The sequence below is a fragment of a genome, unplaced genomic scaffold (assembly GCF_019419815.1).
Source record: "Pyrus x bretschneideri cultivar Hongxiangsu unplaced genomic scaffold, Pyrus_bretschneideri_v1 Contig29, whole genome shotgun sequence".
In the NCBI taxonomy this organism is placed as follows: Eukaryota; Viridiplantae; Streptophyta; class Magnoliopsida; order Rosales; family Rosaceae; genus Pyrus; species Pyrus x bretschneideri.
In genome coordinates this window covers 2,269,741-2,294,386 of record NW_025999601.1, presented here as the reverse complement: position 1 = coordinate 2,294,386, position 24,646 = coordinate 2,269,741, and the positions used below count along the sequence as shown (strand labels likewise).

Sequence of the window (24,646 nt, the reverse complement as noted above, 5' to 3'; positions counted from 1 at the left end):
AGCTGATCAAACAAATCGTCGATACGAGGCAATGGATAACGGTTTTTAATCGTCACCCGATTCAATTGTCTGTAGTCGATACATAGCCTCAAAGTTCCGTCTTTCTTTTTCACAAACAACACTGGAGTGCCCCAAGGTGAAATACTAGGCTGAATAAATCCCTTATCTACTAATTCCTGTAACTGCACTTTCAATTCCCTTAACTCAGCAGGAGCCATACGATAAGGAGTTAAAGAAATAGGATTGGTACCTAGAAGTAACTCAACATTGAACTCCACATCTCGATCTGGGGGTAAACCAGGTAAATCCTCAGGAAAAACATCAGGGAAGTGTCTAACCACTCTCACATCCTCAATTCTGCTAGGAACGGTCTCCTCTAGCACCACATGAGCTAGATACCCCTGACAACCTTTAGACAACAACTTCTTTGCTCGCAAAGCTGAAATAACACCATGTCTTACTCCACTCTGCTCACCCACAAAAGTAACCTCAAGTAATCCAGGACGGTGAAACGTAACTACTTTCCCGTAACAATCAATGTTGGCACGATAGAAGTGCAACCAATCTGTGCCCAAAATCACATCAAAATCGACAATATCTAACGGGATAAGATCAGTGGGCATAACAACACCCTCTACTATCACTGGACATCCTGGGTACATATAATCTACAACACATCTCTCTCCTCTAGGCATAGCGAATTCTAAGTCGTACCCTAGAGGTGTGGGGCGAGGTTGCGTTACTTGAGCAAATGTATGAGAAATAACGGAATGTGTAGCTCCACAATCAATTAAGACTCTAGCAAAATAGCCAATAATGTTTAACGTACCCATTATCAAGTCCGGGTTGTTCTGAGCATCCTGCAGGGAAATATTGTGAATACGCCCCTGGCCCTGCTGTCGTCCACCGCGACCTCTGCTCGCTTGAACACCGCGACCTTGAGCTCCACGCCCCTGACTGGGCTGACCCATCTGTCTCGAAGACCCTGCACTACTAGTAGCATTCTCATTCTGCTGATACTGTCCTCCTTGGTACCACTGAGAACCACCCGTTGGAACTGGAGGATACGGCATGTAGTTGCTGGGATATGGGGGATAACCACCTTGTGAGTACGGGTCCTGGGGGTACTGATACGGTCCCGGGGCATAGGGAACAACATCACCCTGATAGTGGTAAGCACCACCTCTACCTGCTTGACCATAATTACTCGGACCCTGGATTTGCCGAATCGGTGCAGGTGGCGGCATAAAGGTCTGTTGCGGCTTCTGCTGCTGACTCTGGGGACAATTCACCGCTCTATGTCCAACCTGTCCACACGTGAAACAATTACCGCTAATCTGCCTGCACTCGCCGAAGTGTCGGTTATTACACCTACGGCAAAATGGGATTTGGTTTCGACCACCATCACCTTGTCTCTGGCCTCGAGCACCTCCATAAAACCTACCTCCACGTCCTTGTCCAGAGGCACTGAAACCCCCACTAGACGAACTCGAACTGGCACCACCCCTTTTAAAGTTCTGAGTTTGGCGAGGCCCAAGCGACACTTGACTTTTCCCTTTGTCATCTTTCTTTTCATCACTGTCGCTCGACATATTCTCTGAGTCCTCTACCCTCAACAATATCTCATAGAACTCCTGGTAGGACTCGCAGTGAGTAGTAGTGGCCATAGAACGCCATTTCTTCCTAGTGCCCAAGCGAAAACGACGAAGCATCTCCGCCGGATTACCAGCGACATCAGGATAGTAACGAGACAAATCAGTGAACTTACGATAGTACTCGTTAGCCGTCATCTTTCGCTGTTTCAATTCAGTGAATTCCTGTTTCTTACGGTCGATATACTCAGGGGGTACAAATCTCCTTTGAAACACGTCCTTGAAAACATTCCAATCGGTCCTCTGAGCTGGAGTCAACCTCCGAAGTTCTTGTTCCCACCAAGCTGCAGACTCCATCTCCAGAAACCAAGAGGTTGTCTCAACCCACCTTTCCATAGGAAGGTTCCCCTGGTTATGTAACACCCGGAAAGTCTTCTCTAGGTGTTCCAACCAACGTTCTGCGCCTTCGTGACCCTCGTTACCTTTAAACTTATCCAACTTCAAGTTATACATAGTCTCCAGAGGAGTCCTCTGGGGAGGGCGCATCACTGTTTGAAGGGCTGTAGCAATCACTTCCCCCAACTGAGTAAGATCAGGGAAACTAGACTCATCTGAGCGACGTGGTTCCCGACGAGGCGGCATGATTCGGACAGAAGACACCAACTATTAGAATACTCACAAAGACACAGGACTGCCAAACCTAGGCTCTGATACCAAGCTGACACACCCCGACCGAGATCAGGGCATGCTGGCCGTCACGTGAAGGTGACGTAGCCATGTGCGCGTGCGGAAGCTATTAAGAAGGTAATATAAAAGTACGAATAATTAAAAACCTAATAGCATACAAAGTACTAGTGTATGTGAGACACAATTCAGAGTAAGTCTACAACAGTCCAAAGGAAAAGATACAACATATGTACACCCGAAGGTGACCCTACAATGGTGGATGTCTGTCAGAAATGCCGGGACGCCCTCTGGGATAAACCACCGAACTTGCTAGACCACTAGAACCTGGAGGGGCGCAAAAACAAAAGCGTGAGTGGGCAAAAACAAAGTTCTTTGAAAACTCTTTAGCAAAATACATTCTAACCCCTCGCCGTAAAACCTGTATACTTCCCAGAAAATGAACATATATACGTATGTATAGATATGTCAATCATGCTTCACATATGCCATTCATGCTCCATAATATGCCACAACATAATCTCATAATCAAATATGAATACTCAAGCGTAATTCACATCAATCACATATAATCTAGCAGCCGGGAGTCACCTAACGTGACCTGTACGGCTGCATCTAGAGCTCCACTCTCAACTCAATAACTGAATCTGCACACGAGTCGGAACCACCTAACGTGGTCTGTACGACAAGCTGGGTGTATTATATATATGTATGCTCTAGTGCTACGATCACGTGAAGCTGTGCGATAATCGCGGGTCACCTACAAGTCGGAACCACCTAATGTGGTCTGTACGACAGGCTTGCACCTATCTTGGATCCAAGGCGAGCATGCGGTGCTGGTGAACATACACGTGAAGGCTGTGCCCTGGCCCTGGGCGGGAGCACTAACACCGGGGGTGCAGATTATGAGCTCTCTAAACCTCTCAAACTACCATTGCATAATAAACAGGAATGCATAACCACATGAATACCGCTTACCTGGCACTTACCTGTGCGTCCACAGCACCAAATACGCATTTATATATATATGTATGCCACTACTAATACATGCGATGATGCGTAAACAATATTCAAATGATGCATGGCATAAAACATATAACCTTTTCTATTTAATTTCTGGGAATTAATATGTATATAGGTATATACGGAAAACAAAAGCCCACTCACTGGTAATTAGAAGGGTCGTAACCCCCTTGCCTCGAGTGTGTACGCTCGTCCTCGGAGAACGAATCACCTATACGCGACAAAGTTACGAAAACATTAATTTAAAAGCACCTAAGCAACTTCTTGTAATAACTTCTCATACATTGCTCAAATTGGACAATTGAATATACCAACGTGACCTACACAACCTCAGGATCACGCCCATAATTTTAGAAAAATTTTTGGACCACGCACGCGCCCCCACGCGCCGGCCAAGGCACGGCCCTACGCGCCCCCACGCGCGGCCACGTGCACTGCACACTGACGGCATCAACTGACGCCGTCAGGAATATTCCGTTAACTGACGGAATATTCCGTCAAATCTAACCAGATTCCGTCACTGCCGTTAGGAATATTCCGTTAGACTTAACGGAATATTCTCCTTTCTTCTCCGGCGAGCCTCCGGCGCCGGCGACGGCGCCGGAAAACTGGGAATTTTTCAAACCTTGTTTTCTCCTTCGTTTTTCAACCAAATTTCACGTTCTTTATACCAAAATGAAGCCTAGGACTAGTAGAACAACGTTAGACTAGTTTTAAGGCCTAAAAATTAAAGAATCTCACCTGTCTTCAAGGTCAAAACTCGGCCAACTTTGCACAGGACGATCGTGACGTCCAAATTCACCCAACGAACTACTCCGAGGCTCCTTGGGACCTCACAAACACATCTACAAGCTTAGAATCTCCTAAAACAAGCTAGATTAGGTTTGCATGAACAGTGCAATAATCGGACCTCGTTGAAACGACGTGAAAACATCTATATTCTTACCTGAAAATGGCACCTTTGAACTCCTCTCAGCTCCACGAACACGATGGTGGTCTTAGTTTCTTGATTGGTGAAGGTTTGATTATGCTTGTATGTGTGTCCGTGTGTAGAGGAAGAAGAAGAACTCGGGGAGAGTGAGAGAGAGAGAGAGAGAAAGAAAGAAGAGACAGAGAAGAGACAGGAATGAGGGAAAAGAGGGAGGGAATCCCGGGAGAGTGAAACGAGGTGTATGAGTGTGTGTGTGGTCCTACACACCACACCATACTACACTAAACTACACGTAAGTTTAACGAACTAGGGGGGTAAAATTGTAATTTCACATGTACATTCCGTTAGTTTCGGGACGGGATGTTACAGTTATGGTGGCGCCCTAATTAATTCATAGGCATTTGAAAATTAAGAAAGGGTGCCTAGACCTGCTTATGCGTGTGCCTAGATCTACTTAGGCGTCCACTTAGCCCGCCTAGACCCACCTACGTCACGACTCTCACTTAGACAAAAAATCAATAATTTTCATTTGACATTTTTTTTTTCCAATAAAATGTATGAGACTTGTTGAATACTTGGATGAACACTCATTATATGTTTGTTTCACATGTTTTCAATATGCTCTAATATTTTATAATCTATGTCATTTTATTTTGTAATATATGTATCTCAATACAATTATGTATTTTTATAAGTATAAATGAAAACATAATTATACGGTATATACTAAATATACTTAAATCTTCCTAAGGCTTCCGCCTAGATGCTAAGTCCTAGCCCGCCACCAAATTATCGTTTAGCGTTTTTTAGAACCTTGATCGCCATATACCTAATCATTTATCATATGTCATTTCACCTAACTCTAGTTAACTTTCAAATTATATGTTACTTTTTTAATTTGAATAAAAAAATTAACCAAAATTAGTTAAAGAACACGTAATACATAATTAAATGTATAATGAACATACAGAAAAGTTTAGGATTACAAGAAAAAAATGCTCCCACGAAATGTATAATGAAGTGGGACCACCTCGGAAAGCGAGACCGAGCTACCTCAGCGCAGCTCATTATTATGGGTCTCTCTCTGCAAAACCTTCCCACTTTCACTTTCACACTCTCACTGTCTATCTTCAGCTGAAGAAGCAGCGGCATCCAACGGCAGCTTCTTCTCGCACTTAAAAATTGAGCACTTAAAAATGGAGACGCTCTGACTGTCATTCACTCTCTCTCTCTCTCTCTCTCTCTCTCTACATTTCTCCTATATCATCGTTGGATTATCAGATCCGATATGCCTGAGCTCAGAAAGCGGATTCGGTTTCTCAAAAGCGCTTCTTCAGACGCCATTTTCCGACTTCTTTAGCACCAAAGGAGGCACCACAAAATCGCAGAAGCCGCCGTATTTCAGAATCACTTCTTTCTCAAGGTAAAAATCACTTCCTGCGTTTGTTAATTGAATGCCATGCCATTTTAGCTTTTCGATTTTTTTTTCCTTTCTGCACGGATCCGGTGGACCCATTTCAGCTTGTGGCGGAAGAGGGAATTAACTCTGGTTATTGGACACAAATGTATTAAAGATCATTCTCTTGGGTGTTTTAGTAATTAAGTATATGGTACTACTAAGAAATCTATTAACTTCATAGATGAAGTGGATGCCACGTCCCTACTTTGCCTCCCATTTTCTAAGGTTTGATTTTTTCTACACTGTCGTTGGGTTAGGTTAGTTGGTCATAGCAGTATAGCAGTATCCGTATCTTTGCAGCCAAGTTCGAATTCCGAAGGATAAATACTTCTTTGTCACAAAGAAAACAACTTTGATCTTTTTGGAACAAAGTTTTTAATTTTGAAACAACAAATCAAATCCTAAAATTTTGAATGTTGTATACACGAATTTAGAAATTTAGAAACTTGATTTAATTTAACAAATGATGAAAGCTAATATAATAGGCTCGGTTGGTGACTATAATTTTGACAAAAAAGTATAGGTCTTTTGCAGTTTGGGTCCAGTGTTTTCTGAGCAAGCTCCTTCTTCTTGTCAACCAAAAAAAAAAAAAAAAAAGTATAGGTCTCTTGGAAAAGTTTGGTTGGTGAGTAGGGTTTGTGTAGTATTTTCTCAACCGTGGTTTTATTATGTCATCCTTTCACCCATTCACGTTGGCTGAATAAGTAGGGCCCACTATGACCCCAATATTGGGCCCACTTTCCACAGCCGACAGATTGGTAAGGCCCAGTGTGAGCTCAATCTTTGCTCGCTTTACGGACCGAGCAGCAGTACGTGTATGTCTGATGTCTGTCTTTGAAGCTAAGTAAAAGTCTTTGATGAATTATAACCGTTACTTCCCAATGTGAATACAAAAATAGGAAAGCTTTTTTAAATTTTCAACCGTTGGGATGTCTGAAAATTTCCCATTTGAAAAATTTTAGAAAGGCCAGTTAATATTTGAGTATTGAGCCACGGTTGTGAAAAGTAAACAGATTGTGGGGTTTCGTTCGGTAATATTGGATTAGATTTTAGGTGCAGCTGAGGGGTCACTTTCTGATATGGAAAATGGCAGCTTTCAGAGAGGTGGCTGATGGGTTTGTTTTGAGTTTACCATTTTCCAATCCATGTTTTCATGAGCCCCATTTGTCTCTTTCCACGCTATTTGTGTCACATGTCCTTTCGGCATTGTCCATTTTCTAGATTTACTCCATCATTTGTGACGGGATTGCGTATGTTAGACCTTTCTGGTCTTTGTTATATTGGGTTTGCTGTGCTCCAGTTTGTGTACTTGTACTCATGTTTGAACTCTGAAGGAGGGAGTTGCGATTGTTTTGAGTAATTTGAGCTCAATGCTTGTTACTTTTCACTTTGTATTTTGTAAGTCAAGGTAAAGTTCCTATTTCTGTTCCTGCTGCGGTTCTTTACTGATTCAGGTGTGCTGATTTTCCTTAATTCTCTAAAAGCTTTATACTTTCTATCTGTTTGGAAGTCACTTGTTGTAAAGTCTTGTGGAGTTACTGGGAAGAAAGTATATTTTTGTTTGTAGGAATCTTTTGCTTTTGACCTTCTTGTATGCTGTTTGGGGAGGCAGTTTAAATAGTTTAAAGAATGTGGGACTGCTAAAAGCAGTAATGCATTGATGATAGACGGGGGCAGGCGCTCATTTGTTGGGCCAATTTCCGCTTGATCCCCAACCGGCAAGCCTTGAATTTTACAGTCTTTTCTTATTTGATGCAACTCGACCACAGTTACAGATTTTAATGACTAAGGCAATGTGGTTGTTTTAATGGTCACTTCTTCATTTGTGTTTTTAGTTGTGTGTAATTATGAGACTGGGTATAACAATCTGTAACCATGGGTCAACAATAATTTTGTAAACTCGTTTTCGCCAAAATTGTGTGTTGACAATACCACATAGTCGAACTTCATGTTGTACTACATATTTTGCTTGAATGCACAGCAAAGTGGGTTGCATTTACAGTCCTAGGTTATATACAATGATGATTAAATGATTGAGTTTACAATCCTAGGTTATATACAATGATGATTAAATGTATTAAGTCTAGTGCTTAATTGTGCTATTATTTATAATTAGGGTAATGATAATTACAAGTGCAGAAAACCATGGTGGAGAAATCAAGGTGATGAATCTGGACTGGTTTCTCTAACAGTTAGCTTCCAATTTGTTGGCCAACCATGAATTTAACAACACCTGCCTGTCATATTTTCTTCTACATGCTTGCCTAACTTTCTATTGTTTGATTCCGGATTTATGAGAGTATTACATCTGATTTTAATTTTCTTTTCCTTTTCCTTGTGGAACTTACTATCTGCACTGTAAAGGATTTGAATCAAATGGGTGGGACGGTTAGTTGTTTACACCTTTGTGCTTGTTCCACTCAACTTATTTATCTAAAATAAAACTTCATAGTGTTATCACTAGGGAATTTTTTTTCTTGTAAGAAAAAGAAAGTTTTATTAAATTATTTTGATAAGCTATTTGGCTCTGTAAATTGTGTTTATGCCTGAATTGATATAATCTACATCAATAATCAGTGTAGGCTTAAGGATTGAGACCACTGAAGTCTGAAGTTTCTCACTAACCCAATGAAGGTTTTTTTTAATACGATATATTTCCAGTTTGTTTTATATCGAGATCTCTATGACGTTAGTTTTCTAACAATACGTTGTTATGAAGTCACTTATTTCTTTTTGTATTTCACAGCATTTTAGGGAAAACATTTACTTGATTCTTACATAATTGTTGCGCTATGTTTGCCATCAGGAGTAGAAAGTGTATCCAAATCAGTTTTTATTATTTTACTTATGTAATATTCATTTTCGTTATGGATTCAATATGCTGTTGTTATACTGTTCAGGTTAGGATAAATGAAGTTCCAAGTGAAGGTTGCCCTTGCCTGTGTGATAACCTTGATCGTGATTCAGCAAGGTGTTTGCGGTTAGTATTGATTTCTCATTGCCGATATGTTTATGAAAAGATTTATTGATATTGCAATATGGGAAATCCAAGACACGCCTTGCTTGCCTTCAAATCTGGAATTAAGTATGTTGCTTGGTGATATGCGAAACTTATATTTTTCCAACATCCAAATAACCTGCACATATTGTTCCCCTTTTATAGAGTCTTGAGCTTCCATATTAGAAGGGTTACCCATCAAACTTCTTCGTAGTCTCAGTATGATTTAAATAATATATGGAAATCTTCTTTTCATTATTTGTCGTAGCAGATGAGGTTTCCGGTTCATGGAATGCGACTGACTGGACATGTAGATGCTCATATCAAGGAAACGTGAGCTACACTCTAGAACCTTACTGTTCAGCATCCTGTAATTGCAGTAAGGGTATGCTGCTGATCTTAATGCTACAATCACCCAAAAGCTTTACACTTCTTTTGATACACCATTATTTGCCGATAAACTTTTAACAGTTGTTCCTTTCGTCATCTCTTTATATTTGTTTCTGTTTATATCGGACAGAAATAAACGGATTGAAATAACAGTTTCTGGTCAATAGATATTACAATATTAAGTCAAATATATTCTTGAATGCACTTGCTCATTTTTTTTACGCATATTCTTTAAATGTTGTTCACTCAATGTTTAGGTGGAAGCTCTACAAAATTCATATATAAAAAATGCTTCAGTTAAATCCTTGTATGTTTGTGCGTTCATTGCATTGATTAAGAACTATCCCTTATTTTGTGACTGGAATATTCTTTTGTACCCATTTTTCTTGTATATACTACATGATGTATGACAATATAAACTGAATGCCTCTGATTCAGATGCTGGAAGTAATACTACATGGACATGCATATGTGCTGCCAATGGGCTTCCTAAAGTCGCAGCTGACGGTCATGATCCTAATTGTTTTACAGCCTGCAACTGCACTTATGGTACTTTCTCTCTCTCTCTCTCCTCTCTCTTACACAGACACACACACACACACACACACACACACACACACACACACACACCAGTCAACCGATCCACTTTACATAGAACAATGATAAATCATGTTGTTTTTTAAAGCTGATTGCTTTATGGAACCATGGATTTTGATTTACTGTGAGAATCCTGTTTACGGACATCCCATCTTTGACGTATATGTATTGACGCACCTATAATTTATCCCACAAAGAATTTCCAGATTTTTTTTTTACATACATCTGACATTTTGTTATATCTTTGATTTACAAGTTAGATAGACTTTGTTATATCTTCTACATTAATTCTTTATCTGAATTCTGAAGTCATTTGATTGTGACTTGTTCTGTGTTTCTTCTTAACAGGATCTCTCAATGCAGCACAGCCTTCAAAAAATCATTTTTCGAGCAAAGTTGTTGTGATTATTCTTTTAGCATGTGTCATACTCACAACCCTGGCTTTTATTTCCTCGGTGGCATGCTACTTCTGCCGAAGGGCTAAGTGCTCTATTCAAGCGCCAATATTTTCGCCTGATAAGGAATCAAGTTGCAATAGTGCTTCCAACTTAATTAGCTATAAGAGTTCCTCATTGTTTGAGACCAAAATCAATATGGATTCCCCCATCAGTAAAGGCACAGGTAATTTGATCTACGGAGTGTTTTAGCAGAGTTTGTTTCTTAGTCTATAAAAACCAGCTCATCTTTTCAGCCTGTTCATTTCATAGTACTCCTTTAAACCTGATAACTTTTTTTTGTATATTTTTCTCCGTACAGGAACTGCTATAACTATTCTGTTTCATTTAACAGGCTGCTTTACCTCTTGCATATTGAGGAGCAAACCCCGAGCTACACCTGGAGCAATTGTTCAATTTTCATATTTTGAACTGGAAAGTGCAACCAATAAGTTTTCAGATTCCAATCTAATAGGACTTGGTGGAAGCAGCTATGTCTATCGTGGCCAGCTCAATGATGGCGAAGTTGTGGCAGTTAAGCGTCTAAAAGCTTTGAAAGGGCCAGACATGGACTCTGTCTTTTTAACAGAGGTAATACCTCATCTTTCTGTGCGTTTGTTGATATACATCAACATCCTTTTTATTTGTTTCTTAACAGAAGAAATAACTTAATCAATCTGTTCTTTTCTCAGATTGAAATGTTAGCCAGACTTAATCATTTTAATGTGGTGCCTTTGCTTGGCTACTGCTTTGAAACCCATGGAAAAAATGTTGAGAGGTTATTGATATTTGAGTACATGGATAACGGTAACCTGAGAGATTGTTTGGATGGGGATGAAGGGAAAAACATGGATTGGGTCACTCGAGTTTCAATTGCCATTGGAGCTGCAAGGGGTTTGGAATATCTCCATGAAGCAGCTGCTCCAAGAATTCTGCATCGAGATGTCAAATCCACAAACATTCTTCTGGATGAAAATTGGCAAGCAAAAGTAAGATGTTATTATTTGAAACAAGGGAAATAATAATAGGCTAGTTTGAAGCGGATATTTGGCTACGAACACGGTTTACATTTCTCTTTTGGAACTGAAAGATAGCCTAGTTTGAAGCGGATATTTGGCACGCATTTCTTATATTTCTTATATTTGTTATATATGTGCAGATAACTGATCTTGGTATGGCGAAACGTTTAAAAGCTGATGGTGTCCCTAGCACATCTAGTTCTCCAGCAAGAATGCAGGGGACTTTTGGTTATTTTGCACCGGAATATGCTATTGCTGGAAGAGCATCTCTTGAGTCAGACGTTTTCAGTTTTGGCGTAGTTCTTCTTGAGCTTATCACTGGTCGGAAGCCCATCCATAAATCAACCACTAAGGGAGAAGAAAGCCTTGTCATATGGGTATAGAAAATTGCCAACTTTATTACTAGGAACACATATCCATCATTTATTTTGCATGAATTTCCGTTTTGTTACCACGGTGCTGCTGATTAACATGAATTTATTGTAGATAACCAGTTCAGAAATACATCTATGGGTTAATAAAAATTGATGTAGCATGTGAACGTTTTTGTCTTTGTTGTAGGCTATGCCTCGTTTACTGGATAGTAGGCGAGTAATCACAGAGTTGGCGGATCCAGATTTAAATGGAAACTTCCCAGAAGAGGAGATGCAGATAATGGCTTACTTGGCAAAAGAATGTCTACTGTTGGATCCTGATGCTAGACCAAACATGAGTGAGGTTGTCCAAATCCTTTCAACTATTTCACCAGAGAGATCTAAAAGGAAAAACTTTTCTGTAAATCTTTTTCAGGTAATTATCGTACATTGAAATCTTGCCAATTCTTGCTTTTACGCACCTATGTGGTTGATGTCATTTTTTAACTTTTCATATGTCGTCTGGAGGTCATATTGTATGATTTGAGCAATGCGTATAAAACTTGATCTGAGTATTCTTCTGGACAGCACATAGGCATGGATGGCCATAAAGATGCTGAGGAGATAAGGCGAGCGAAATCCAGTAAAGGTTCAGTTCGGTGTTCACTGCCACTGGACATTGACCGTAACCTATGTGCTGAAAGAGACACGCATTCTGTTTCAGATAATATGGAGAGATTGATCCTCTTGACTTCAAATGCCAGGAGTTGTCGTGCCAACGATATTGAGACAGTGGATTTAACTGAGCCCAGGTTGGAGTCTTTTTGCGTAACAAATGGTAAGCCCCCATGACCAGAGCAAACTTGAAGCAAACGGATAGGAAGGAAACCAGATGCTAAGCTTATTTCAGATACTTGTTTGTGGTTGGTTGCTCAAAGAAATCACGAGGAAGCAGCGGGTTTCTGAAGATTTGTTCCTCTATACTTTTTTCTTTGAAGAAAATCATAGTTGTGTATTTGTTTGGTTGTTGTACAGAAATCATAGCTCCAAAATATGTTAGGAGATGAAAAGGAGTAATTCAGTAAATGCAAAAAGATAGTTTTTAAAGCATTTTTGCTCCTGCATATTTTCATATAACCAGCAATTATTTTTCTTACCAAGGAGCTGGTTTCCTAATATCCCATTTATCCCGGAGCAACGCAAAGAAGAAAAAGAAAATCAATGAAAAGGGCTTGAAAATTTTGAGTTTTGATGATAAGAACAAAATAAAGGGTAAAGTGAATAGTATCAAGATTGACATTTTAGTGTAAAAATATGGTTTTTCGTTAAAATGAACAGTACCGTAGGTTTTTTGTTAAAACTTTCAAGAAGAAAACATATGTAATGCTTGAGATAACAGTCGTCTGGCCACAAATGCGGGCTGATTAGGCCAGTTAGCCATGATAGTTTGCCTGTATGTCTGCACCTATGTTTGCAGGCTCATTTCTATAAATTAAAGTAGCGTAAAATATAGTCTTGTAAAAGATAAGAAGTCAAACCCATAACTGCTCTCACATGGTCACTAGACATTTTTCTATTCCCGTGGCATACAGTTGCACATAATTGTTGCAGTCTGGCTAAGTAACAGCTCAAAATGCTAACCATAAATTACACATCTTATTTACTTGATGTAGGGTATATAACCATATTTATGTGGTCTTAGGGTTCTTTTCTTTCATGTATTCAATCATAAATTGTGAGAATTTTTTTATTACTTTCTAGTGAATTCTAGTTTTCTAATCTTAAAGGTCATCATTTAAATTTCCCTTTAGATTTAAGTTGCCTGAAGGGACGTGAGCATGAGCTACTGCCCCCAAGCAATTAAATATATATATATACACAGGTCATTTATGTAAAGGGATTCTAATTTTTTTTTCTTCAAAAGATAGGGATTAGGTATAGGGTCTACTTCACATCAAACTTCAACGATCTGAACCGTCTATTTTGTAAGTCCAGATTCATAGATTATTCTTGCAAAAATTCAATTCAAATCAGAAATCATTTGCCCATTTAATTATCAAGATAAAATTTTATTGTTTTTTATATAACAAAGTATGCGTTAATTTTTTTGAACTCAATTAGATGTCTTAAATATTTTCGATTTGGCTAATATTTTGTAAGGATGATCTATGAGATACAACTTGAAAAATAGACGGTTCAAATCATTAAAGTTCGATGTGATGTGGACTCCATAACTAATCCTCATTTTTATTAAAAAAAAATAGGGATCCATTTAAAGGCTTCTCTTCTCTCTCTCTCTCTCTCTCTCTCTCTCTCTCTCTCTCTCTCTCTCTCTCTCTCTCTCTCTCTCTCTCTCTCTCTCTCTCTCTCTCTCTCTCTCTCTCTCTCTCTCTCTCTCTCTCTCTCTCTCTATATATTTATTTATTTATAAAAATAAGAATACCTTCCCTTAAAGGCTTCATCTCTCTCTCTATTTTATATATATATATATATATATATATATATATATATCCATAATGAGAGAAATCTAATGTTATAAACTTCTAATACTTTACATCAATGCTAAGAGTTACTCGCTTATGTGGGTCACTGTCCCAAAAGATGAAATATATTTTTATAACAACTCTTTCTTTTTTTTCTTTTTCTTTTTCTTTTTATTTATTATATATATATATATATATTTGAAATGGCAATAGTTTCATTGATAAAGCACAATTAGAACAAATTATTCAATGCGATAAATTGTGTCAATTTCCTTGAAAAAGTTCTAGACTAGACAGTTTAATGATTCCAATTAGTAAGTCTTTCCTGCCTTCAAAATGATGGATTGCTGCGACGAAGCCACCCCCTGGTGCTTTTTGTACTATGCAATGTTTTTCATGGTTCTCTTAAGTTTAGGGAGTAGTAGTTGTTCAGATGCACATCCATTTTTGAATTTAACTGCCAAGTGGTGTTAGTTGAGCAAACATTATGCAAATGACTTGGAAGTTCTTCCTTTGAATGGTAGTTGGAAGAGTGTCTGACTTGGCGATAGGTAGCATGGTTTGTTGGATCATATACATATGTATAACGTTTTTCTTTGGACTTCGTTGTTCCTCATCACCTGCCAATACCCTCTACAGATATGGATCCGCCGCCACCAAGCACGCCGCTGCTAGCCACCGCTCCTCCTCCCTATCACCAACCAGGATGCTTGGAATTCTGGTAAGATCTTTTCACTTCAAAAATTTTGGTCTACATCATGTACAATGGAAGTTATTTTCTCTAATGCGGGATAAATCTAGCTGAATTTGAGCATAAGCCAGCTGCCAACCCAATACAAATGGTCGCATCCCGCAAGATTAATTTATCCGCATTGGAGAATTTCTGCATATACAATGCTACTGCATTTTTTGTTTTAAATTTTGGTTTTGATTATGCAGTTTGTGGATTCTGTGCTGCTGTGGTATATTTAAATGCTGCTGCCCTCCACTGTTTGAGCCTGGCCCGCCTCCACCATAGTGCTACATTTTCTTATGACCCTACTTTGTATGAAATTATGAACTGTTTTGTGTAATTGGTAGACTGAAATATTTGCTAGATCTAAACTATTCCAATGTGGCTATAGGTGTTCATGAATCTCTATTTTTTTTTATTTAGTTTTATTTCTCTACTAATTTGTAACTAATAAACTTTACCATTTTTACTGTGTTCGGTTTCTTTTTAATCACAAAAAATAAGCACTGTACTCGTTTGTGACAATGGCTCAGATACCACAAAAAATGAACTAGACTCGGATACCACAAAAAATAACCATTGCCACAACAATTATCACTTTTGTGACAATGGGTTTTTATTATGTCAAACAATAAATTTTATTAGATTAGATGTTAGAGTAGCCATCAACAGGGTTTGAACCCACGCCGTCATGCAATAACTCAACATCTTTCCACCACAATGGTAAATGGTCACTTACCTTTTGTGACAATAATTTGGATAGAACAAAAAAAAAAAAAAATGGTAGTTCATCACAAAACATACCTTGTGAACTCATTCGATTAAATCAATCCTCTACATCCTTGATAAAACATACACTTTGTACATTCAAACATCTTTGGAGATCGAATTAGAGGGTCTAATTTTCTAAGAATATTCGTGTAGTTTGTAATCCTACTTCAAAATGTAAGTTATAATAAATAAAATTAATCGTTTTGATTGACCGAATGATTTTGATATCGAATATCAACCGCCAACACAGCCTACAACCTTGGTTGCCTAAGTTTTCAAAAAAGAATTTGTTTTCAGAAGTCAAAACTATTGTTCGACAATTAGGTACTAAGTTGGACTAGTTTAGAATAGAATAAGTTGAATTGATTTAGTGAAACGTCTGGTGCAGTATCGAATAAAGAAACAAGGTAGGTAATAAAAATAGCATTGTCCTCAGTTTTTGGTATTTGCTCGGACAAAAATTAAATTATTGTTCTATTTTAATTTCTTTTCTATTAAAAATATTTTCAAAATTAGTATTATTGATTTCAACATAATAAATACCCCCATCCAATACTCAATCGACACTGCCATACGAGTAGAGTAATTGCTCAGTCACAGGGAGAAATCCTGATCTCCAATTTTGGATTGTCGAATAATGGCGAGCAATTATCCATGGACCCACAACTAAGTACTACAAATTCCCTATCCTCTTCCAAATCAAATTTAGCAATATAGAAATCATGATACAATGACAGCCCAGCCATATTCTTCTCCGATTCGGTAGCAGGATCATCACCGTCGGCCTTGCCGCTATGGATCCACTAGATTACACTGTTGACACCACCGTCGCTTAGTAACTAAAATTCCCCTTTTGGTCTTTCGAAAATACCTATTTCCTATGCTTCACCGCGGACTAAATTTTAATGACCTAAGACCATCTCTAACCAAAAGGGCCAAACATAGCCCCGTCCAGAATTATAGCCCTGTAAAAAATTATTTTTAAATGAACAATGTCAGGTCATATTCATATGCTGTTTTCAACCGAAAGGACTAAACATAGCCCCATTGATAATTTACTATTTTAACTTTATATTTTAAATTTATTGGTTCATTTAATTAAACTACTGTTGGATGCTTTCAAATCTAGCCGTTGAGTTTGAATCAATTATTGCAACTAAGAAGCTAGGCACCATAAAAGGGGCTAAGAGGAGGGTTACATTTGGCTAGCTTGATGCCTATTTGGCCAAATAATAGTGTAGTGGGCTCTATAGAATTATAGTCCAGCCATCAGTTAAATATGAGTTTTTTGACAAATCATGTCATTTTTTTTGGCTTTTGAACCTTTAAACCTCTTCATTAGAGATTGCTTAATGAGTCCCGAAGTTCACACACTCTCACCTAAGAAGGTGAAATAAACGCACTCTTTGGTACAATTAATGACAGATAGATTTGAATGTGTGGCTAAGAGTGAACGGGATGACTTGTAATAGGCTATTATATTGCAAAATAATTCAAAATTGAGAAGTCGGCAGTCGTGTGTACAAAATGGGCAATGTGCGAATAATATTTTTGAATAGAAAAACACATAACCATCCATCAGCCAACCCCTACTGCCTGAAAAATAGTGGCGATAGGACTGGCTGCAACTTGCGAGTGATTGTAGACTTTGCGTTTAGGCGAATGGGCAGCCGTTTGAGAATATGGGGTTGCTTTGGTTACATCACTGGTTTTAAGAGGGGGGGGGGGGGTGGGTGGGGTGTGGTGTTTGACGGCTGAGAATATGGGGTTGCTGTGGTTACACCACTGGTTGGGGGGGGGGGGGGGGGGGGGGGGGGTTGAGAGAGAAGTGCATGTTTGCTTACTACGCTCAAGTAGTGGTAATGTTCATCGTTCTATTTATTCTTTTTGGATGAGTTTAAATTTTAAGATTTGTGTCTATTCACTACACTGATTTCAAAATTTAAACTCATCCTAACAATTATAGATAGAGTGGTGACATTGAAATTACTATCACTTGAGGGTGGTAAGAAAAAATATTACCAGAAAGAGTTGTGGGGAATGAGAGAGTGTGGGTGTGGGTGGCATCACTCGTGGGTGGGCCTGGCTGCGAACTTGATGAACCCTACGTCAGGTGTCTTGGGTTGCCCCCAAGAAAAACCGCAGGTTTAGGTGCATATTCAATTCCTCTAATAGGCCTCAATAAAAGCCCTAAAGAGTAATAAACAGGGGCAAAGTCCGACCCACCCACTGGTAAACCAACCACAGAGATCAAAACGTACCGTTTGAGGAGAAGGACAAACGAAAAGGCTCGAAGTAGCAGCGCGCACGGTAACACGAGAATGGCCGGGAAAGGAGGAGCAACCCCAAGCACTTACGCGCCGTCTCCGACGACCCAGAAGACCAAATCCCTAATTTTCGGAAACGACGACGTTGATTGGGTCCGCTCCGACGGCCGTGAATTCCACCAATGCCGACCTGCATGTAAGCCTTTTATTACTTCCCCCTTTTTTTCACATAAACTTAATTCCTTTACTCGTTTATTTTTAATTTTGTGGATGATTTTCATGGATTTTCTGTTGTGGGTTGTTGTTGTTTTATTTCTTTTGCATGTCCAAATATGGAGTTATTGAATTGGTTAATCAGCTTAAGCGGGATTTTACTTTTTAATGAATGCGGTTTAGTTTGGTTTAACTTGAATAATCAATCTGTACAGTGTCTTCCTTCTTTCGGTATACTGCTCGATGCTGTTGGGATTTTGTTGCTCTGTTGTATTGATTGGTTGTGATATTCATTCGTGTTAATCCATTTTCGGGGTTCCAAATACTCTTCGGTTCTTTGACTGAATGGGGAGGTACAAATGTATGTTGGCTACCTTGAAAGACATGAAATTTTTTGACATGTTTGAATTTGATGTAATGTGGGATGGATGCGTGTTTGATTTGCTGAAGCTACGACAAGCGCATGTGTAGTCTGCCCGAGTCATGTGGATTAGGAGAGAAACAGAATAGGACTCCTCTAACAAGTTGGTAATCTACAGTTTTCAAGACTGGTGCTGTAAATTGTGCCTCAGGATCAGCTTATGCAGAGTTTGGAAATACCAAGGTCATTGTTTCTGTGTGAGTGTATCTAATTTATAAATACATAATCTGGCTGGCTTTTAGCTCTACTAATTACATTTCTATCATAAGTTCACTGTTTTTACTTCTTTTTTTTCATGAGAGTAAGTGCAACACGATATGATTTAAAATGCAAAGAGAGACGATGAATCGTGTGTGATATTTTATTTGTCTTGGTTGGTTTAGATTTGGGCCAAGAGAGAGTAAGAAGGCAATGATGTACAGTGATATAGGACGCTTAAATTGCGATGTCAGCTATACAACTTTTGCTACCCCAGTTCGTGGACAGGTATATATGTTTGTGTTAATGTATCTTCTAATCCTCTTTTCAACCACTCTTTTTTAAACCACTTTACTAATATTTGAACTCCTGATTTTCTAGGGGTCGGACCACAAAGAATTTTCTTCAATGCTTCATAAAGCTTTAGAGGGTGCAATAATATTGGAAACTTTCCCCAAGACTACTGTGGATGTTTTTGCATTGGTGTTGGAATCTGGAGGCAGTAAGTTTTCGATTGGTTTTTAACATTTAAACTTCTGTTCTTTCTGCCATTGTATGTTTAGGTTGAGGACAAATTATAATTAATATGTAGAAAAGGAATGAACAGAAATAACAGAGTAGAGAATTTGAAGTGGAACAAATAAGATTATACTCCTGCTACGTCAATGTAGATGTTTATGTGTATGTCAATAACATGTAAACTTCTGAATGCGTGTACTTTTTTTTGTTTATTTCTCCTACATAAAAGAATCTCACCATTTGAATGTAAAGGTGCTGGCCATGACTTGCGGTTTTCAGTGCCTTGGACTCAAGTTTGGCACACTAAGGTTTTTGCTTGGGGAAAAATTATAATTGTTTGAAATTACCTCTTACTTAGCTCACGAGCTGACATGTAATTGACTGCTTGTATGAGTTTGATAGTGTCATTATGTTGATAAAGATGTATAATTGATAAGCAATTAGAATTATAGACAGGTCATTTGCGACCAGAATCGAGATATAAGAATGATTTTTACGTTGTTATATCATCGGTGCATTTCTGCCACTGATCATTTGGTTGTGTCTTCATTTGTGCCGTTCAGTTTGTTGTGCATGGTTATAAGCTTTTTCATTTTGGTTGCAGGTGATTTTCCTGTAATCATATCATGTGCTAGCCTTGCCCTAGCAGATGCTGGGATAATGATGTATGACCTTGTTGCTTCGGTTTCTGTGGTATGCACCTGGCCTAGACATGGGGCCTTCTATACTTTTTCTTCATAATCAAGTTTAAATCAAAAATATTTTGTTACTGAATCTCTTACCTTGCTCAACATTTGTTTTTATTTTTAATTTCATTTACTATTGCGCAATCATCATATTTATGCACAAATTGCCCGGTACAGAATATGGAAGAATTGAGAATTGTAAAACTTGAGCACGTGGCACAGTACTGATCACAAAATTCGATCCCTGATCATTACTTTGTATTTATTCTATTCTTATGGCTATTCCACTAAATAGCAAGATTACTGCTAAGTTTTCCCCTTTTGTTTATGTTCATATAGTACAGTACTGTAAGTATTTATTTTGGAGAAGAATTCTTATGATTTATATTTATGGCATTATCTGCTTAAATATCAAGTTGGCATCTGTCACTTTGTTAGATATCTAACATACTAAATTGCTGGCGAGTATATACCTTGGCCTTATTAAGCATTAATTTCTTGGTTTCTTGGAAGATGTTTTCTTCTTTCTGGTACTAGACGGTTTGAAGTCTGCTAAACTGACTCTTACACTCATGCGTGTAAGAAAAATAATTTGCCACTAAAATGTTTATGGCACGGAGGCTGTAAATAGTATGTTGTGCTATCAGCTGTCATTTAGCACAAATTTATGGAAGTTCATAGGTTTGTCTTTAGGTTTACAAATGAAGTGTGTTGTAGTGACGTCCATATCAAAGTTGTTTCCGTCCACTTCGATTGTCGTCACTTATGGTTATTCTGTTTTTGGTGTTCAGTCTTGTCTCGGAAAGAACCTTGTCATCGATCCTATTTTGGAGGAGGAAAGCTACCAAGATGGAAGCTTAATGCTGACTTGTATGCCTTCTCGCTACGAGGTCACTCAACTAACTATTACTGGGGAATGGTCAACCCCAAAAGTGAATGAGGTACGACAGATAGCTGATTTATTCTTTGTAGTATCATATGTTGTTTGATCAAAGAACTTCTGATCGTTATTTCTAGCTGGGAGAATGGTAAAAAGTAGCACTAAGCAATCATGCAAGTTCATCTTTAAGATCTTGTTTGGTTGGCTGTTGCATGCTACATGTCAGTTTCAATATTTTTAGTTGACAAAACTCTTGTCAACGGGGTGGTTATACTGTCAAAATATGTTTTCTAGGTCGATTTCAAGCAACTCTTTGACACTTGATTCACAAATATCCTCGGAATACACTAAAATCCGTAGGAAGCTCATTTCAATAGGCCAATCTGAGGGGTAACATATTTCTGATACGGTTTGACAAAGATGGATGCAGCTTACGATACTAACATAGTTTTTGCAAGTAGGGAATGCAAATTTGCCTGGATGCCTGCGCAAAGCTTGCGGTGATCATGAGGGCATGCTTGAAAGGGACTAATTCGACCTTGGAAGAAACATGAGGGCATGCGCGGAGGGATGTAACCGGTAATTCTACCTTGGAAGAATGGAGGCTTGCAACTTTGCAAGGACTTGATTCTCTATCTTGGAAGAGTTGGATAATTTTTTGTCGATTTTTTATCGTTAGTTTTTCTTGTAAGTTGCAAGCAAAATTGTTCAGTAATCCTAAATTTGACCTTTACTACATATCTTTTCTCCCTTTTTTCTCCAAACATGTCTTAAATTCTTGACATCGAAAAAATTGTCATCAAGCACTCCTCTCTCTTTCAGTAGGGAAAACTGGAAGGCATGTCTAACAACTCCCTCTTTATGTTGGGTTTACTAAAGGCGTTACAAAACCCTATACTTCCAACAGCCCAAAACAAAACCAGTATCTGATTGATCAATTGCTTCCTCATCGGAATTTAAATCAACAAAAACTTTAGTTTGCACTTATTGTTACAAAACCAGTGACCCAATCCAATAATTTGGTACAAATTATTATGCAACAGTTGAAAAAAAATGAAGATTTTGTGGTTGAAAATTAAGTTGCCGGAGAGATTTTTTCAAATGTTGGGTATTCAAGCGATACTTCATATGTCATAAAATAAGTGGAGGAATGATATGTTTTTTCATGACCCTACACTTATTCTATGACATGTGGAGTAACCATATGAAATATCCGTTTAAATACTGATCACTTTAAACAAATTCTCAAGCAAAAAGATAAACGATTAACCGTGCATGTTTTATGTCATATTGGTTCTTCAGTTCCAGCGGGTCGGGCACACGTCTGCGGTGGAGACTCCAGTCCTTTGTTTGGGGTCCATTGCTGTTCAGTTCCAGTCTGTTCATTAACGAATGGGCATTCCAACCCGAAGGACATGTACACCCAATGAGTAGTTATGATTGATTAATGCTAGCACAAGGTTTGTTCACAGTCACCGTCAGAATGTTCTCTTAGTCATTTGGTGATAAAAAAATATATGATTACTAATTTAGAGGTTTGAATCAAGAGCGTGAAATAAATAGATACGCTTTTAATGTTTTATTTTCAATCTTTTTTATATTAAATTCCATAGTGGATGATCATGTATCATTAATTACTAGATGATCAAGAAAACACGGTGACTTCCGATACTAGTATTTTAATTTGTGCAATGAATAGATTATTGCTTTATCAATCCATAAATAATGTCAATGTGTCTTTCTTTTATATATTATAAGAAAGGGACTCAAGCTTGATATCTCTTTTAACAAAACGGACAAAAGTAGAAATAACTAAAATAATGATTAAGGGAAAATTATGATATTAGTATGCTAGTTCCTCTACAAGGATAACCTTCGGAATTGGATAAGCAACCATTCTAATATGGATGTATCTTTGTACCTTAGTACTACGATTTAGTAGTATTTCTTTTCACTTATACGTGAGAAGTTTTATGTTTCATTCTCGTCAAAGACGAATTTGAACCACATTATCATGACTAGCCCAGCTCCTAAGTGTATGGAGCTTAACCCACACCCCACCCCCTAAGTGTAGATAATATCGTTTTTAAAAAAAAAAAAAAAAAAAAAAAAAAAAAAAAAAAAAAACATGGATGTAGCTCTTGATTTAAACCTCTTAATCAAAAAGTACATTTTTATTCGAGTGACACATATACATGAAAGATGTTTTAAATGAACCTAACCGCGTTTTTGAACTGAGAAATTCGGTTTTGGTTCTTAACCACTAATATTCATTGACTCAAACCTCATTGATTTTTAGTTTTTGATGTACGTCCCTTAACATTTTCTACATCAGACTTTCATAATAAATATTTTACATGTCAGCAATATTACATGTAAGTTATATTTGACACAAAATTCAGATTCATTGGTGTCCAATACTCACCTGGTTTCTGTTTAATTTGGTACAAAATTTGAAACCATTTGAATTACCGAACAAGAGATAGCTTACATGTCTGACAAACCATATAATAATGCAGTAATGCACCCTTATCCCTTTAAGCTAGATTTTTTCTTTAATAATTTTTTATACAAGTGATATCAAGAGGTGTGAAACTTAAACCGTGATCGGGTATAATAATAGGGATGTGCTATCCACACACCTTACTTTACTTTTCACACACCCTTTGATAATTTCTGTTCGTTAATCTTCTTCAATTCATCAAATCTGACGGTCGAAATCAAAATGTGTGTAATAATAATAGGGATGTGCTATCCACACACCTTATTTTACTTTTCACACACCCTTTGATAATTTCTGTTCGTTAATCTTCTTCAATTCATCAAATCTGACGGTCGAAATCAAAATGTATGTAAGAAATAAAATAAGGTGCGTAGATATCACACCCCTAATAATAAGTGTTCATAATCCCTTGAACTATTAGTCCCTCGCGTTCCTTAACGCGACTTACCTAATAATAAGTGTTCATAATCCCTTAAACTATTAGTCCCTTGAGTTCCTTAACGCGACTTAATTAGTGTGATAGTGTCATGCATGTGCTAACATATTTTAATAATGATTTGATGCACCTTATTAGCTAGCTTTAAACACATCAATGTGATGGATTAACTAATCTCATCATCTATCCCAAGAAAATAAACAAATAAGAGCAAATATTAACATAACTTGCTTTATTGTAGTCCCATACTTCTTCAAATTTGTACTTACTGTACTTTCAATGTTCGCAAGATCCATAGACATATTTATCATTTATCATTGTCGATTAATACCAAAATCACGATTGGCCACATGAAATTAAATAATAAATACATCTTAATTTATTAAAAATAAAAACAAAAGCATGTTTAATTCCAATGTTGGGTGGTAAGGTGCAGGGCCTTCTACTACATGCCAGCATGTGGGAGGGGTCGAGATCTAGCTGGCTTGTCGGATTAGTCTTGATAATCTTATTTTTATTTATTTATTATTTATTAAGGAATTGTTCATCCGTCATTAAACAAATATTTTTACCTTTTTAAATTAACCCTAAGAGTTGTTTGAATTTATGAATATACCCCACCGGCAATGTATAATATACAGTCAGGGACAGGAAGACGTGGTCAAGTTGTGGGCTGGCCTGATATCCGCCTTTCCACTTACCATTGGCTCAATAATAGTAACCTGGTCTCGCGCTTCTACCCATTTATATTTAATATTAAATTTAATTATCGAGATATGCTGTGGTGATTTAAAAGCTGAAAAATGACTAAAAAAATAAAAATATTTTTAGCATAGTTCTAAGGAAATTTTTATGAAAAGAGTTTGGACTAAGTTTATTTTAACTAAAAATCATGTTATAACTTTATTTAATAAAAAAGACTTAAATTTTAATGAAAAACTCTTAAATTTTAATAAAAAGGATAAAAGAACTTAAATTTTAATGAAAAAGACATAATTTTAATATTTTAAAAAAATTTAAAAAATAAAACTGGCGCTCAAGACCCGTGCGTCCTCA

The 24,646-nt window shown here is 37.7% G+C and overlaps 2 protein-coding genes and 1 long non-coding RNA gene across 11 annotated transcripts; all 3 read left to right on the top strand.

Annotated features, from left to right (window-relative positions):
• Positions 1 to 5,350: 5,350 nt before the first annotated feature.
• Positions 5,351 to 12,572, top strand: LOC103962024 (receptor-like serine/threonine-protein kinase NCRK). Of its 9 annotated transcripts, none has more exons than XM_048588925.1 (11): positions 5,351 to 5,653; positions 7,806 to 7,851; positions 8,590 to 8,669; positions 8,956 to 9,072; positions 9,516 to 9,626; positions 10,023 to 10,295; positions 10,431 to 10,699; positions 10,801 to 11,097; positions 11,268 to 11,504; positions 11,689 to 11,916; positions 12,069 to 12,572. In XM_048588925.1, the coding sequence occupies exons 3-11, from the start codon at positions 8,600 to 8,602 to the stop codon at positions 12,330 to 12,332; spliced, it is 1,866 nt and encodes a 621-aa protein (XP_048444882.1). In that variant the 5' UTR covers positions 5,351 to 5,653; positions 7,806 to 7,851; positions 8,590 to 8,599; the 3' UTR covers positions 12,333 to 12,572. The 9 variants fall into 9 exon arrangements, with proteins under 9 accessions (XP_048444882.1, XP_048444885.1, XP_048444881.1 ...); XM_048588928.1 differs by having other exon boundaries at positions 8,959 to 9,072; positions 12,069 to 12,571; XM_048588926.1 differs by lacking the exon at positions 5,351 to 5,653 and adding an exon at positions 6,316 to 7,097.
• A 1,746-nt stretch (positions 12,573 to 14,318) lies between these two features.
• Positions 14,319 to 15,166, top strand: LOC125479512. The gene is made up of 2 exons (XR_007260078.1): positions 14,319 to 14,684; positions 14,903 to 15,166. It is a non-coding gene; the product is annotated as an uncharacterized LOC125479512 (long non-coding RNA).
• A 2,517-nt stretch (positions 15,167 to 17,683) lies between these two features.
• Positions 17,684 to 21,389, top strand: LOC103962022 (exosome complex component RRP41-like). The gene is made up of 7 exons (XM_009374685.3): positions 17,684 to 17,930; positions 18,487 to 18,565; positions 18,752 to 18,854; positions 18,948 to 19,068; positions 19,690 to 19,778; positions 20,563 to 20,712; positions 21,113 to 21,389. The coding sequence occupies exons 1-7, from the start codon at positions 17,789 to 17,791 to the stop codon at positions 21,203 to 21,205; spliced, it is 777 nt and encodes a 258-aa protein (XP_009372960.2). The 5' UTR covers positions 17,684 to 17,788; the 3' UTR covers positions 21,206 to 21,389.
• Positions 21,390 to 24,646: the final 3,257 nt, after the last annotated feature.